Genomic DNA, 15,974 nt, shown 5'->3' on the forward strand with positions numbered 1-15,974 from the left:
CATAGCAGGAGATGACTTCTTATTGACTACCTCCAATAACACAAAGCCAACATGAGTCTGAATTCCAGAAATACAAACTCTCGGCTGGGAGTGGCAAAAGCAAGCAAACAGGTCTGTGTTCATCCCTGCACTGTGCTGAGACTGGCATGAACTCATCACAGAGCACAGGTTCAGTGCTGGGGGATGAACTCACGCAGAGCCTCTGAAAGCACAACTGTTCCTTTTAAAACTTCATAAGAGTTTGAGAGATATAGGCCTCAAATCACAAACTTGGGAAGAGAAAGCCAACTGACAAAAAAAAATAATCAGTAAGAATAATCTCCTAAAATGAAGAGACTTGCTGTTATAGATACAGACGTGCTGAGAAGAGAGGTTATTACTTACCTCTTTCCTCTCACCCTGACTTTACCTAGAAACAGTGTGTATTGTAACTCTAATATTCCAGCATTAGACTAACCTCACCTTCACCCTCACTGTCCCACCTGAGTACTATTAGCTCTCTGCTAGAGACATAACCCACAGCTGCTGATGCCCATGTGCGGAGTTGGTGCCCCCTCATTCCAGCATTTATAAGGGCACCAAAAGTCCTGGCAGTAAGAAGAGCTTAAGAGTTTGTGGCAGTGCCATGGGTTGCTCTTGTTAAGATTCATAAGCTGCTCTTCTGTTTTTATTGATAACTGTTGGTATCTAAAGTATTGCCGTGGTGTTATGCTCTAAAACAGCAAGAGAAAGCAAATGTGTGGCTAAATACAAATACAGAGTTATATAATAACAACAATAATTTTGTAATAATTGGAGGGATAAGAAAAGTGCCTAAAACAAACATGCTGTGCCAGAGATGAACAGTAAATTAGACTTTCAAAATGTCTTCATGTTTAATAATCTAAAATGCTGTTAAATTACAGAGGTAAAGCTATCATCAATATATATTTTATTTCCACAGTGTCCCTTTGTTCTTGTCATTGTTGGTCAGCCACCTTGAACAGAGAGGGGTGGGGAGAAACGCTTTTGAAGATTGGAATATATTCTGGTTTTGATTTACAACAGAGGTTTGATGCCTCCTTGATGTGACCCCAACTGCCATAAACAGACGGACAAACATAAAAATAGATAAACAAACATCTGTTTTTTATGACATTGACAACTCACCCCAGTGTAGTTCCCAATACTTCAAGCACATATTCATGTCCCCAAGGAGGCTGAATGGAGCTTTCTTGTACGGGTTACCATACAGCCAGTTAAGCATTTTTTACTTTGTGAAATACTGTGAGAAGGTTTTCTGTGTGAAATGTGCCCCTGGAGCCCTGCGTCTCTCCTAGATGTATACATGGTGCTTTATCTGGAGCTCAGGTGCAGAGCGGAAACCTGAGGGCAATGGCTGGCTGGCTTTTGTCACATCAGGAACTAGGTGTTCCTGACTGCAGTTTCCCTGGCCTGGACAAAATCTCTGGGAAAGCCTCTTCTCACTTTCCTCCAGAGAAGGACCTAAAAAGATATTTTAAAATTCTCTGCACATAATGTGCTGCTGGCTATTGGCAGGCACCCTGGGAACTTCAGACAAATGAAGCTTGCGCTGCTGGTTTAGGCTGCAATGACCATGACTGCAGGGGAATAGAGAGTGCAAGGGTACATTGTGTAATGTGCTTTCTGGGCAGCGGGATGGAGAACAGGATGGAAATCTTATTAAACATCCCTGGACAAGCCAGCGTAATCAAGATTGGTGCTGGGCTGAATACCAGGAGCTGCAGAATTGCTCACAATGCAGTATGGGCTGTGAGGAGTCAAGGTTAATAAGGATCTTGACTTTAGTTCAGTATAGAACTTGCAGCAGGTTGTTCAGAGGATTAAAATGAGAGGTTTGATGTAAAGGTTTTGTTGCCCAAACACGCATCACTTCAGGAGGCGTTTGAGTGAGGCCATCCTGTGAGTTATATTTCCATCTAACAGATCTCTCCAAAGCCTCCTGCTTCACTAAGAGCATGCACATGTAACTAACCATTAAGCACTGCCTGTGCAGACATGATGTACATCATAGCCAAGACCTTCAGCCCTGATAACACACATTTCTGTATACCTGAGCTAAAGAAACAGCTGGTTGGACTTAGCATGCTATTGTGACCAATAAAAGGAAACAACCACCTATCGTGAGGGCTTATATTTCTTTCTGGGTGAAGAGTCGAAGTCCTGACTTGGTAGTAGCTGTTGAGAACAACATTTCTAAAATGGCAACCCCCCTCTCAACACCGTGCCTGTTCCTTTTTCATCCGCTTTTGTGTAGCCAAGAGGAGTTGCAAGAGAGAGAGGGGGCCTGGATTTCCCCTTTGATTCTCTCTGACATCTTCTGACTAGAACTCCTAGTGAGGTAATTGAGTGGAAGAGTTGGTGGTCCTTTCCTCCTCCTCTGCTTTCTTGTCACCTGTCAGAATGACCATAAATACATCCAAGGACCAGATTCTTGTCAAGAGCCAGCTTGGAGAGGCCAGTGAGCCAGCAGTGCCCATTTTTCATGCCACTGAAATACTGCACACAACGGAAGGCACCATGGTGGCCCATGCTTTGGAAGGGTCATCCATGCTTTCCAGATGTGGCCCTAAGTTTCCCCCTCCACCTCCAAAAAGGGAGGAGAAGGAAACAGGTTGACATTCTTTGGGTTCACCACTTATTTTTTTACCTTCTTGTGCTGGCTTGAAAATAGGCTGGGGAAGGGCGGCTCTGGAGCCACATTTTAGGTCTGTGAGTGCAGGAGGAGAAGCTGAAGGAAATACTGACCTTCCTAACAGATTCTCTGTCCTCTTCCTTGTGCTCAGGAGGGCCATTTCCCCAAAGACAGCCAGTAAATCTCAGCTAGGAGAGAAATTCCCCAGGGAGTCTGGGGAAAAAAAAGACCAGGAACACTGCCCAGAATTAGGGGAACTGAGAGGGATCTGTGCCAAAAAGCACCAAAATGGTCGACAGTCATCTCTGCACCTACTTAGTAGCTGCCTCTAAGCACTAGCCCCATCCTCTTTTTGACCCCAAAGAAAAGCTGTGGTAACACATTCATTTTCTAGGTTCTTTGTTATGATTTTCAAGAGCAGGACAGTCATTTGAGCTCTTAAATTTGAGTACTGAAAACTGGTGGTTGTAGAACAGCAGCACCTTTCATTTGTCCTTCACATGAGTTATAAACCTGATAATTACAAAAGGGATGGAGCTGAGTGGAGCTTGTTGCTGGTCTAAGAGATGAGAAGGTTGAGTTCTGGCTCTGCTTCCTTCACTGGGTATGGGCATATTTGTCATAGGGGAATGGCAAACCCAGCCAAAATAGAGAGGAGGCTGCTGGGCTCACAGGGGTGGGGGAAGAGATAAAAAGATAAAACAGTTCCAGAGAAGGAACATCACAGTATGGTGCCCCCCTGCCCATACGCATGCTCTCATGCCTGAGAGAGCCAGCAGTTCGTGGATCGAGGAGCACAGCGGCCCTGGGAGGAGAATCCAGCTTAGTCACCACAATCCTTCATTTTAGCGTTGGGGCTCACAGTCATTTTGCTGAGCAACTGTAGTGGCAGCCCTTGGAAAAGGGACTGAAGTTTCACCTCCTTAGTAGAAAGGGTCTTCCCTCCCCTGTGTTGTCCGTCGAAGAGAAGAGAGAAACCAAGGTGTGTGAAAGGGTGTGAGAAAGAAATAGTACAAGAGAGGGGGATGTTATTTGAGGGCATACTGGGCACAGTTTAGACCCGGGTATGTCTACAGGTTCGCGATGTGCCTGAGGCTGAGGGGGATGCGGAGGTGGAGGGGGACTCCTCATCCGTTGTGTCCCCCTGCTCCTCCTTGTGGAGGCCAAGGCTGATGTGGCTCTGCAGGGCTGCTGGGGTCAGCCACTCCTTGGGGAGGCAGCTCTGGAGGAAGGGGATGCACGAGCTGAAGTAGGCCAGGCGGTTCACCCAGCGAGGGATCTCTTTCCCACAAAGTATCTGTGGAGCAAACCGAAAAGGAGCATGGTTAATAGTACCAAAACACGTGCATGGTGGCAATGTCATCCCCATCCGCGCCACCACCTCAGCAGAGTGAATTCCCTGTTGCTCAGAAGAGAGCTGTTTGAAATGTAAGGAGCATCTTCTGCAGTCAGAAACTGCTATAAATGCAAATGACTACACGATTGCATGCACAGAGAGCTCTGCCAGCCATAGCCCTTGTCAGCATCACAGCAGAGACCAGGGAAACCAGTTCATGGCCCTCACTGGCTTTGGCCACTCTGTTCTCCAGGCAGTCCATGGGTAAAAGGACAGTTCTGCTGGTGCTTCTCAACCAAGACAATGACATTAATTTTCCAAGTAACTCAGAAATTTTGGAAAAATATTTAGGCTGTTGCTGGCCAGACCTGAAGAGCCCAGAAGCTGAGCCTGACTAAATGGAGATGCCTGAGAAGCTGTTCTTGCTGCTCACTTTTCTTCCTTGGGCTGACACACTGGGTCAGTGAAGTTACAGCATCTGGGGATCTTCTTCCTATCCTAGCACATCACCCTTTAATTTCTCCTCATATGTTGCTTCCTAAATGTGGGAAAGATAACAAGCAGAAAAATACTAGCTGCTCACTAGGCCTGTGTTTCATCATAGATGCTCCTGGCACTGATGTGGGTTACACTCTGCTGGCACAGATACTGTTTTCCAAGCTCATCTCTCACTCAGCACCATGAAACAACTTGCTGCACACGGCAGCTCCTATCTTCTGTAGCATTTGACCACACGTACATACAGGTGTATCTGGCATAGGCCACATATGGAAAGTTTCCCTTTACATTGTACCATTTCCCTTACCAGACACAGAAGAGGCATGTGGAGCTGATCAGCCAGGGTATCTCAAGAGCCTGTTTTAGTAACTATACTGCCTGTGTGGCCCTACACCAGTATACTAGAGCCTGACGTCTGTGGCAGGCACAGCAGTCATAGTACCCAAATTCTCCTTCCCTCCCAGTGCTGTCTCCCATGGAGCAACACAGGCAGGGAGGAAGCTCCACCCCGCAGACCTTGTCCCACAATTTCCATGGATTAGTGATTCCAGGGTTGTCCATACTGCACCTTCTGCCAATACTAAATTCCTTTGCTCTTCCTCCCACCCTCTTCCCGTCTAAAACTACGCTGAATTTAATACTGTTTACTGCAAAAACTAGGAGGGCGTTTATCTGTAGTCCACTAAGGAGATTATTTGGCGAGATGTCTGTTAGTGACAATGGAAATGTAGTGCTTAGAGGTTTCAAGAGATTTTAAGGGAGCACAACTGGAGCATTTGCTGGAGTATGTGCTGTGCCGCATTACACTTGTTACGGTTGATGACCAGCTGGTCCTTCATGTGTATTGCCTGGGCAGAACAACCTAAGCCCCACTCCAATAGTCTCCTTGAGGAGAAGAGATTTAGCTTGCTCCAACACGTGGAGTTTCCAATGAGGTGCGGAGAAGGCGGCAAACCTATGACTGTGCTAATTTGACTATGGAACTCACTTTATTTTGACATGCGTTGTTTAAAAATCAACGTGTGAAATTGAAGACATTATCATTACGTATCAGAGAATGAGCAGAGTCATTTAGCTGCTAAAATTACTTGCAAGCATAGACTGTTCTTTACCTAAAACGCCCCAAGGACTTTTATTGCAGTGGTTACCAGTGCTGCATTCTACTTAACCTCAGATACAACTGTATGAATCTGTATTTTTAAAATTTTTAATCTGGGGACAATTACTTTATTAGCAATTCTTTATCTCCATCGAGATCCCAGGTTTCCATTGCTAGTACTGTTGCCTGAGCCTATAAGCAGATGACCTCTCCACCTGTGTTTAAGACTCGTTCATAGAAAATTTTCTGAGCCATTTGCTTTTCCCACCAGACATATCTGATCATTTTCACAAGAATACTGCTGAATTTTAAAAATTGTATTCAATATGTTCTACTCGAACATTGAACCTGAGCCAAAGCCAAAAAAATCAGCACAATTGCCTCTAGATTTTGTACCATTTCTCTTTCTTCCTCTCCAGGAACTTAGGTGACATATTGCCCTCTGGCAGCAATAGAAAGGGACTCAGTTTAGGTTCCTTGTGATGTACACATGCATGCAAGTTCAGTTCTCAAGCAGCCATAAGTCAATAAAGACTTCCCCCTCCCTCCTCCCAGATATTAATAGGAAAACAAAAGCAGGATCTGAATCTTTGCAAAATTAGCTGAAACAACAAAACAGCACAAGGTAAGACTGCCTGAAATGGAAATACTGTTTTTAAGAGTTGGCTTTTTTTTCTAAGCAGATCCCCTAGCAACTGAAATAGCACTTCCCAATGTGGAAGCAATGCTGAAATGATTGCCTTTTGTTTATGGGAGCTTCTTCACCCAGAATGAATCAGTGAGGCAAGAAAGAGCCAGAAAAAGAACGGAGATGTGTGGGCATCAGGCCATCAATCAGCAAAGGGCAGTTTGTGGAGCTTAAGTATAATGATGAAGTCAAAGTGGTTTCCCTTTCCTCAGTCATGCTCATCCCCACCTCTTGTCAGCGAAGCCTCCTTACTATTCCACAGCAAAACACAATGCTCACAGGAGCCAAAGGGCAATGGCAGGGAATGCTGCTAACACTACAGCCTGCTCATGTGTTTTTCACTCCTTGCCATAAAGCATATTGTGCTGGAGCATCCAGCAGTACTTAGCTTATGGAGAAACATCAAATAAACCTGATTGCAATGGGATTAAGCCAGCTGAGTTTAAATAAAACAACACAAGCAAGATGAAGTGACTGTTTTCCAATTGCTTATAAAGCCACAGAAATATCTACCTAGTGCAGCTCTTCAGGGCAATTCTCAACTGAAAACCACACACTGGAACGACAAACTTACAGAACCCTGTTACCACCCATTGTTTCCGCCAGCAGAACTCTTTTCCAGATGTTATTAGAGTTTAGGATTTTATGGGGTTTTTTCTTCCTTGCCAGTCAAGTGGGCTTTTCTCTTTTGAAGGGGGTAAACTTCTCTGTGATGGGTCACGTACTTGTCCTGTCAGAGTTAGTAAACAAATAATAAACTGTTATGGGTTGGAAATTGCTGTCCTGACCATCCCTTCAGGAAACTTAACATACCTGTAGTTGAGCCTGAGCCTGACATCGGACACGAAAGTAGCTGAGCCTTTTGATGCGTAGCTGACTGGAGAAGGAACTTTAAGGAAACAAACAGTCACAGAAGGGCTAAGCCTGTGTGAGATGCAAGTCTGAGATATAAGCTCAGGGGCTAGTTCTAGCTAATCTGAGGCAGAAGAGTGTTTGGGATGGGAAACCCTGCAAAGTACGAGAGGCCGTACTACAGGCAGCAATGCCTGGAACACCTCAGCCCACGTAGGGCTGCCCTAAGCTTTGCAAACCTCCTGTGAGCAGTGCCCAGCTATGATTGCCAAGCATAGCACTTCCTCATCTTTTTCTCACTGCCACGTCCCCAAAGGTGTGAGTTATTCTCAACGCACGGAGGCAGCCAGTCCCTGCCACAGACTGAAATCCAGCATTTGGGATAGCGAGCGCAGCTTCTGATTGCCCAGCTAGAGACCAGTCCCTCTTTCAGGCAGAAACTTCGCCGAAGGCTGCATGTACTTGCAGCTTCCACTGAGTGGCACCTCACGATAGAGAGCCAAGACTCCCATAGCTGCAGCTTCTTCTGGGGACTCGGTGTAAAAACTGCAAATGACCCAGCTGGCATCTGCAGAGTCAAGTGGAAACAGCAGTTCAGACATCCGTGGCTGAAGCAAAACGTGTGGGAGAAATGGGACCTGACAGTTTGGGTGCTATTTCTAGGCAGCTGTCAAATCCACACCAGGATTTCAACTCATCGAGAAACAACTAATTTGGGATACAAAAAGATCCTCTGAGCATCTTAAGCTGTGTCATTTTGCACTAAACAGTCACTGGTTAAAATGTGCAAACTGCCCTGGGAGTAAGGACTGCACCCCATCACTCTTCCCTCCCCCCTAAGTGCCCTAAGAACCAGGCATCGCTGCTCAGCAAGGCCTTCACACTTCCCTGTAAAGTTTTGCTGTGGGCAGGGGAACAGCCTCGCAGCTGGGAAACATGGGTTTAAATGCCATCCAGCAATGGAAGAAGCTGAGTCTCCTGCCTTCTAGAGGACAATGCTATCGATGTGCTGCGTTTTGTGAGGGCTTTGGGTCTATGGGCATATGCTGGACATTGTCTGAGATGGTAGTCTAACAGGCTGAGCCCTTTTCAAAGTAAAGTGAAGGGCTGATTCATTGTGGATCCTAAGAGAAAGCTCTTGAATGCAATAGGTACAGCGCTGTGCTGGATGACGCAATTGGGGCAATTCAGGCCATGCACAGAACTATAACTCAAGGCACTTAGGAATTTTTTTTTTTTTAAGTGAGCCTTCCCAAAGGCACCATTTAGTGCTCCAATCCATGAAAATCAAGATGAGCAGAGGCAACATTACATTCCTCAAACAATACATGCTAATTACTTCAATTCTTGTCTTCAGACTGAGGCTTGGAGAGTTCAGCACTGAACATCTGCTGAACCACCCACTGCCACTTCCACTTAGCAGCCTTGCTAAAAATGAGGTGGCATCCACATGGGGCATGGAGCCATTTGAGCTACTGTACAGTATTCCCCTTGGTGTGTCTTCAAGCATGCAAACAGCTTTTATTGGTGCCTGAGCAGCCTAACACACACCCCATAGCACTTTAAGAGCAAAGCCTGTAGAGCCCAAGGGGAATCTTTCCAGTGTTTGCATGAGTTGACTCCTATGAGGCCTAGACAATATAGCATAGATGATGCTTATCAGAATTTCAGAATAAGGCCATTAGATACAAACCAGCACATCTGCCCAGGCGAAGCTTGCAGAATCTGCTAGGGCAGCCAAAAAACATATATAGCAAGAGAGGCATGGCAACGTGGTGAAATTAGTACTTGGACACATCTGGAATCAACCATTAACCCAATGCATAAGAACATCTTTTTTACCACCTTGCAAAAACTGACCTGGTAGTATAACTGCCCAGTGCTGGCAGAGATAAGGGAGTCTGAGTGCGTCAGCAAGGAACATACCTCTAGCTCTGCACTCCTGATCGGCCGATGCATGTGGTGTATATGCTGAAAATAACATTCCTGAAAGAGAACTGACATGCAGCCTTCGCAACACACCTGAAAGTGCAGTCTCACCTTGGCATGCTAGGATCAATTGCTTGAAACAGATTTGTTGTATAGTCACTCTGTAAAAATGACAATGTCTACTCTAGGGAACATAGCTAGCCTATGGGGATCAACACAATAGATGAGTTGGCACTGGGCTGTGAAGCTGCATGCAGCACACATTCAGCAGAGCCAGGAATGGCCTGCGTCTTGCAGAGGAAAGGGAATAGCTGAGAAACGGTAGATGAGGCTGATTGAGCTCAGTAATGAGGCTGCGTTCTGGGAGGTCGCGTCCCGAGTCAAAGGAGGAAGGGAAAAACCTTTTAAATTAATTTAAGCAACTGTCTAAAATGCCCCCATTCTCCTACGCAATCCCTTTTTGTTCCACAGCAGGCAGGGCACTGCCACTCCTATGGGCCCTCCCCAGGACTGCAGGTGTTTCTCCCATGTAAAGCAGAAGAAGCATCTGCACCATCTCCCTGAGACCTGCCACAAGTGAGGAGAAAGGAAAGCATTGAAAGGAGGGACTAATACCCACAGTCTTGCTCCCCTTGTGATCTTAGTGGGAATGTGTCAGTCACCTCTGTGGTCCTGTGGTGGAAGGACAGAGCAGCCTCTATGCAGGAGTCTGCATGCAGAGAGATGCCAAGAACAGAGATGAAGGAGTAGATAGCTCTGGGTCAAACGAGACAGCTGCCTTATAGCACCTCAGCACTCACAACACTGTTCCAGCTTCACTGGCCAGGCCACCAGTGGTGAGGCATGGTGGCTGCAAATGTGACGTCTTGATGAACCACGTTCAGAGCTGAATTATGAGTGGTATCATTGATTAGTTACGTACCAACACTGGAGCACAGCAATGCCCTCTTTGGGCACGAAGTTCCTTGTAACCAGCACTTGTAAGTACAGCCAGCAGCTGCAGGATCACAAGGTAGGCAGCAAGTGGCATCGTAACAGATGACCATTTTGGGAATGCTGAGTATAATTAAGTCTGGCCTCGTTAGTGGCATTTAAAATAATGAATCTCCCACGAAATGAACGAACAACTGCAATTCATTCATATTATCATGATGGCATGAAGAGGAGCTGCGTTCTCCTAGCAGGTGCTGTTTTGAGACCAGGGGCTGAGAACAGCTGTTGCCTAATAGGGTCATCCGCTCAAGTGTTATGGACATGCTGAATATGACCAAGCCAGCCCACACGCATAGAGGGACATCAAAAGCATCTTTTTTTATTTTTTTCCTAAAGACCTAACCAAGAAAATCCTGTGTTTCGGTGTCAAGCCTTGTTTTCTAACATTAGTGAGCAGCAGGTTTCTGCAGATGGAGATACAATGAGAAGAGAGAATACAGGAACACATAGGAACAGGGAAAGACCTTCTGCCTGGCAGTGTTGGCAGGACTCCTAAGCAAAAGGTTCCAGTCTCAAAAACCTACCAACACACTTAGACAGTTCATTTACACTCCTGACACTTTTCATTTATCAATAGGCAGTGGTGAAAAGGACAGGGATTTTCCTCACCATCTTCGTTTGTGGAAAAAAGAGGCATCTGTTCTCAGGCGTTTGCACACATAAAGACTCAAAGACTTCATGGTGGCGTGACTAGAGATGAATTCCCCAGACAGTGTGAACTAACTTAGCTCCAAGGTATTATGCTTATTTATAACAGAGAAAGATACAGGGTTTTTGTTTGGTAAGACAGATGCAAAAAGCAGATAAAATAAAATAGATGGTACAAAACACCCACATTTACACTAGTCTCAGAGAGCTTAATTTTTTTTTTCCAAATTTACTCTTAAAATATCTTCACATTTAATCTTTTTGGCTAGATACATCACATTAAAGGGAAAACCTGATATAACTGCAGAGGCACATGTGGCAAAATCAGCCCTTTTTCAAAAATTTGAAATGATGTGCAAAAAACTTGCCACTTAGGGAGGATTGATTTCTGTTTCAAATTACTTGCCACCTCATACTATTCCCCTGTACAAGTAGACAGACAGGGGAAAGAGGATGGACTGAGAGCTGAAAGGTGAATAAGAGTTATCCCACTAATCATTTTTGTTGGGCTAGAGAACTCATTCAGGATAGCAAGGCAGGAAAGGTTAATGATGGAAAAAGAACTTTATACTTTTATAGCAGCCTTAATTCTAAGGACTTCCCAAAGACTATGTAAAGTTCAACTAATACCCAAACCACACCTAGAAATCTTATTTTACCACTGCAGAGAAGCCACATCTGGAATGCAATACAGCAGTTTATTAACCGCATGCAATCAAAATTATGCATACTTACAGGCAGAAACAAGAGACATCCGTCTGAAACCATGAGGATAATTTATGGGTGCAGGATGTCTTTATTAATAAGCTGCTTCTAAACGTATGTGGCAGTTAAAAACCAGAAAACAAACACAGCCTGTTCCCCATAGAGCTAACAACATTCAAAGGCTGCTGCAGTGAAGCAAGTCTTTCTATCAGCCTCAGTGAGGACTGGTTCAGGCGCCAGAAAATAAAGCTTTCCTAATGTTCTTTCATGCCTTGTGGTTGCTTGCTTGTTTGTTTGTTCATTTCCTTCTCTTCTTTCTGTCCTTTGGGAGCATTGTGTCCCCTGCCATTAACAGAATCGCACACAGGCTTTTACGCAACAAAACACCTATCTCCTCCTCTACAACGCAGGCAACTGAAAAGCAGTTGTTGACTAAGGAAAACACGGGTATTATTTGTCTACTTAGCATCTGCTGAAGACTGGTTTATAAAAGCTGCTGCTGCTTTTGACTGTGACTCAAATGCCACCTGAAGCTCCTTCTCTGGTGTTTAATCCTTTCTCTCCGATAGCTTTCAGGCTAAGGAGAGCTTCCTAGTTTTTAGTAACATTATGATGAGAACTCACGTGTGCCTGGGGATGGACCTGAAAAGCTTTAAGCTTGAATTATTCACTGATGATTAAAAAGCTGGCTTCATTTAGTCCTTGATTCAGCAAACCTGCCTTTTTCAGAGGATTTACTGAAAGTCAAGCTCCTATAAGGAAAGCAGGATTCTGATGTAAGTTTGTTATATGATGCCAGCTTTGCCTTGGCTGAAAAAGGACAAGTGAATAGCCAGAAAGAAAAGAATATGCACTGGCTACCATCTCCTGTCACTTCGGCACAGCTCCACACCCTCTACCAGTAAAGTAAGATCCCCCTGTTCTACCAAAGCTCCAACCACATTGACAAAGGACAGCCAAGACAGCCACACTATCAGGGAAGTATACATCAGACATAGCTCTAAAGCCAATCACAGAGACATCGTACGCTGTGCTTCAGTTATGAGAGATGCATATTTCCTACTATCATGCTGATACATAATGACAAAGCCTCTCTCTGCCACTATCAATAGGACAGATCTTTACCAATAGTACAAAGAAAAGGGGAAAGAAGCCCTGGAATCCAACATAGATGTGACCCACATGCAAGCAAGCCTGATTGCACTGAGAACATCCCTTGCCTCCCAAGGAGATACGGATTGCATGGCTTCACCAAGCATTTCCATTCAATCTGGCATGCAGGTTTAATAATATCACTGCGGTGTCAGCATCAATAGCAGGTATGCCAGATGCCTATTTCAGTCCTCTGTAACCATCAGGTTGCAGGAGCCACTGCGCAGACTCCATCTGTTAATCTTCAAGGTGTTTCCATTGGAGACCATCCTTTTAGGCTGATTTGAGATAGTCCTACTGACTTTGGGAGACTGGGAGCTATTTACCTCCCATGTTGAGCACTGCAGTGCTGCAGCTCTACGACTCTGGCTGAAAAGCATTTGATTGTGACATAATCCCTGCCTGTAGGAGCCAGCCTCATCTAGGATGCTAAAGAATTTTTCAAGGCTGACCTCAGATGCTTAGGATACTCTCTTCCCCTCCTGTGTCAACAAAGAACAGGCCAAGCTCACTTCATTAACCTCCAGGACTATTTTCCAAGGCCCCTTCAGCCCAAGAACAAGAACCCCAGTTCCCCAAAATATTTTTCTCTCTCTGGAAACTTCTGCAAATTCTACAACTTCAAAATTAGCTTCTAAAACCACAAGCACACAAATTCTCCCACTGAAATGTGTTATCTCCCTGTTTACATAAATCATTGAAGTAGGACAGTTCCCACAGGAGAGGCTGAGGGACTCCCTGCTCCAGAACATGTTGTGGCTGATATTGAGGAGGATTTTTACTGAAATATAGGACAAAAGGCAAATAAATCTGTAGTCCAGCTTGCTCTCCCACACCTCAGCAAGCTTCTTCCTATCCAGGAGCTCTCAGTTACTTGCAGATGAGTATGTCTCACCAGCTAAAAGTTCTGTTTGAACCATAAAATGTCCTAGCAAAATTTTTAGTAAAATTGTCAGATCCCTCTAAAAGGCTTTGCTTTTGATGATTTGGTTTACTCTGAAAGTCCTAATTCAGCTCTAATAATTAGTTTGAATTTTAGCCATTTACCCAGATGGCATCTCTGAGCACTGTCCCCTGGATCCAATCCTTTGGATCAAGAAATGCTGAGCAATAAGGAAATAGATCCTTTAATATTTAAAGGAATAAAGGGGTGAAAAGGATCAGTGGGTACAAGAGGAAGCTGGATAATGAGATACCAATCTGTTTTCCTCAAGGGTTTTTAATCCCTCAAATCCAAATGACCTTAAAGAGCCTTCTGAAGAACGATCACATGTTCACATGGATGTGAACCATGCGCACTAACTTCAGAGTTGGTTCTAGTCTTTTTTAATAGCTTTCTCTGGGTATACGAGAAAGTCATGGTAATTCAGGAAGCAAATAGGGATGTTAAACTGTGCTTCACCATCCCTCAGTCATGCAGCCAAATTCCGCTTTCAGTGACTCTAGGGGAATTCATACCAGATCACTCAGGTGTTTCTGAGCCAGGTTTGTCCAGGGGGTCTTACACAAATGGGTCCTACTAACAGAGACTCAGCCTTCTCCTGCCTGTCTTTTCCTAAAAAAAACCCCAAAAAACAAAAACCCCCCAAAAGTAGGGTAGTTTTAGAGCAGCTGCAAGACAGTTAAATAACTCCAGGCAAAATACAAAGGCTTTTGACCTTTTCTCATACTTAAGATAAATTACAGCTACAAATCAGAAAGAAATAATTCCCCTTTCAGAAAGAGGGAATGAAGACGTGATAAAAGAATAAAACCTTCTGTCACTGCTGTCCTATGGTAAAGTTCCAAGATCAACAATTTTTAAGGTGAATTAAATCACTGCCTCTCAAATCATTTCCTAATTATGATGAGCATCAACTTCATATCTTATCAAAGGGGCCCATGATACCCACTGACTTCATTGCTATTCCACCACTGGCAAGGGTATTTAGGGAATAAAAGGGGCTATCTTCCCTGGCACTGAGAAGGCATAAATCTTTGATAATTGTGTGTCGTGTCCTATAGCAAGGTGCTGAAGATTTTCCTTAAATAGGGATCATTCCAGTTGCTTGGCAGTAATCGCATTGATGAAGGGACAAGGATGGTTTTCCTTGAGTCAGTTCCACTTACCTTCCAGTTCTGGGGCTGATTCAAAGGTGTTTTTCTCCCTTCCTGTGGTGGTTTGCCCTTTTCTGAGACATGCCGTAGCAACTGTCATCACTCTGGTAAGCGCACAGCTCTATAGCTTATCTCAGACGGGAAACTTCAGAAGCATGGAAAATTTCTGGTGGGAAGTCAAATGAGTCATCTTCTGTTTGTGAATGGGCTAAACAGCAAAAGCTTTTTCAGAGTCTTTAAGCTGTAGTGACATAGTGTAATTCTTACATTCAATACTGAGGAATATCGCCAGACTGAAGAAGAATCTGGAAGCAGAAAACCTTCATCCTCCCTCTAACCCTCTAGCCACTGCTACCTTCTCTAAAAAAGCTGTCCTCAGGCGCTGTACGCTCACCATGCGCCTACACATCAGCAAGGCTTGTATTCTTATATGCCTGTATTTGAACTCCTGGGAGTCAACCTTTCAGCTTTACACATGTTTGGGGATACAAGCTGTGCCAGGTATGCTTTTGCCTTGCCTAGTGTCTGCCTTCCACAAGTCCAAATTGTATTGTAGACTTGCAGGACAATCATGAGCCGTGCTTTTGCATTGAGAAGAGACCTCTGACAGCAATTTCACCCTCTATCTGTGTTCACCTACCCTTATCTACGCCCAAGGAGCAGTCTTGGTGACAAAGCACATAGTTACACGTCTGTCTGGGCACCCCATGGCATACTTCCTTGTAGCCCACTGCTGCAGTGACAAGTGCTCCTGCAAAGCAGTGGCATGGACGGCATCTCAAACCTGAGGGTCCTTGCAGGGGGCTGATAGCCCAGGAATTACTTTGAGTTTGGCTTTTCCCTGAAAGCACAAACGTAATCCTCTTCCTTCATGTCTGCTTTACAGCAATTTGTAACTTCTGTCCTTTTGCTATCTCACATCTCCTTGTTCTGAAAAATCAGGAAATTCAACAAATCACATTAGGGAAAGAACCAATTATTTTAGTCTTTCTTTTTGTTTTCAATGGTTTTTCTAATGTTCAAAAGCCAATATTTTTTCCATCTGGCAGAGTTTAAATAGCCTCTTTCATCAGCAAGGACAACTCATAAAGAACATAAATATTTTGCAATTCCTTGAAGGGCCATTTGAGCATATTGCTGTAAGTGTACACAGGGGATTGTTAGGAGCATAGTGACTTAACAACAGATAATCAAACAGAAGGACTTCACCCAATATTGATGTGGTCCTAACTGAACTCCCCACCCATGCATAACCTTATCAGAATGCCAAAATCCCTGCTGTGTGCCAGCAGCATTACCAGCGGGGAGTACCGACATGCAG

General features: G+C 44.5%; 1 protein-coding gene across 1 annotated transcript in view; it reads right to left on the minus strand.

Annotated features, from left to right (window-relative positions):
• Positions 1–726: 726 nt before the first annotated feature.
• The window catches only part of LOC104634484 (deubiquitinase DESI2), a 61,339-nt gene continuing 46,091 nt past the window's right edge, over positions 727–15,974 (minus strand). Inside the window, exon 5 of the mRNA XM_075754271.1 lies at positions 727–3,953. Within this exon, the coding sequence (XP_075610386.1) occupies positions 3,711–3,953 (243 nt within the window). The 3' untranslated portion in view covers positions 727–3,710. The remainder of the gene's footprint in view (positions 3,954–15,974) is intronic.

This window comes from Balearica regulorum, chromosome 5 (genome assembly GCF_011004875.1).
Source record: "Balearica regulorum gibbericeps isolate bBalReg1 chromosome 5, bBalReg1.pri, whole genome shotgun sequence".
NCBI lineage: Eukaryota > Metazoa > Chordata > Aves > Gruiformes > Gruidae > Balearica > Balearica regulorum.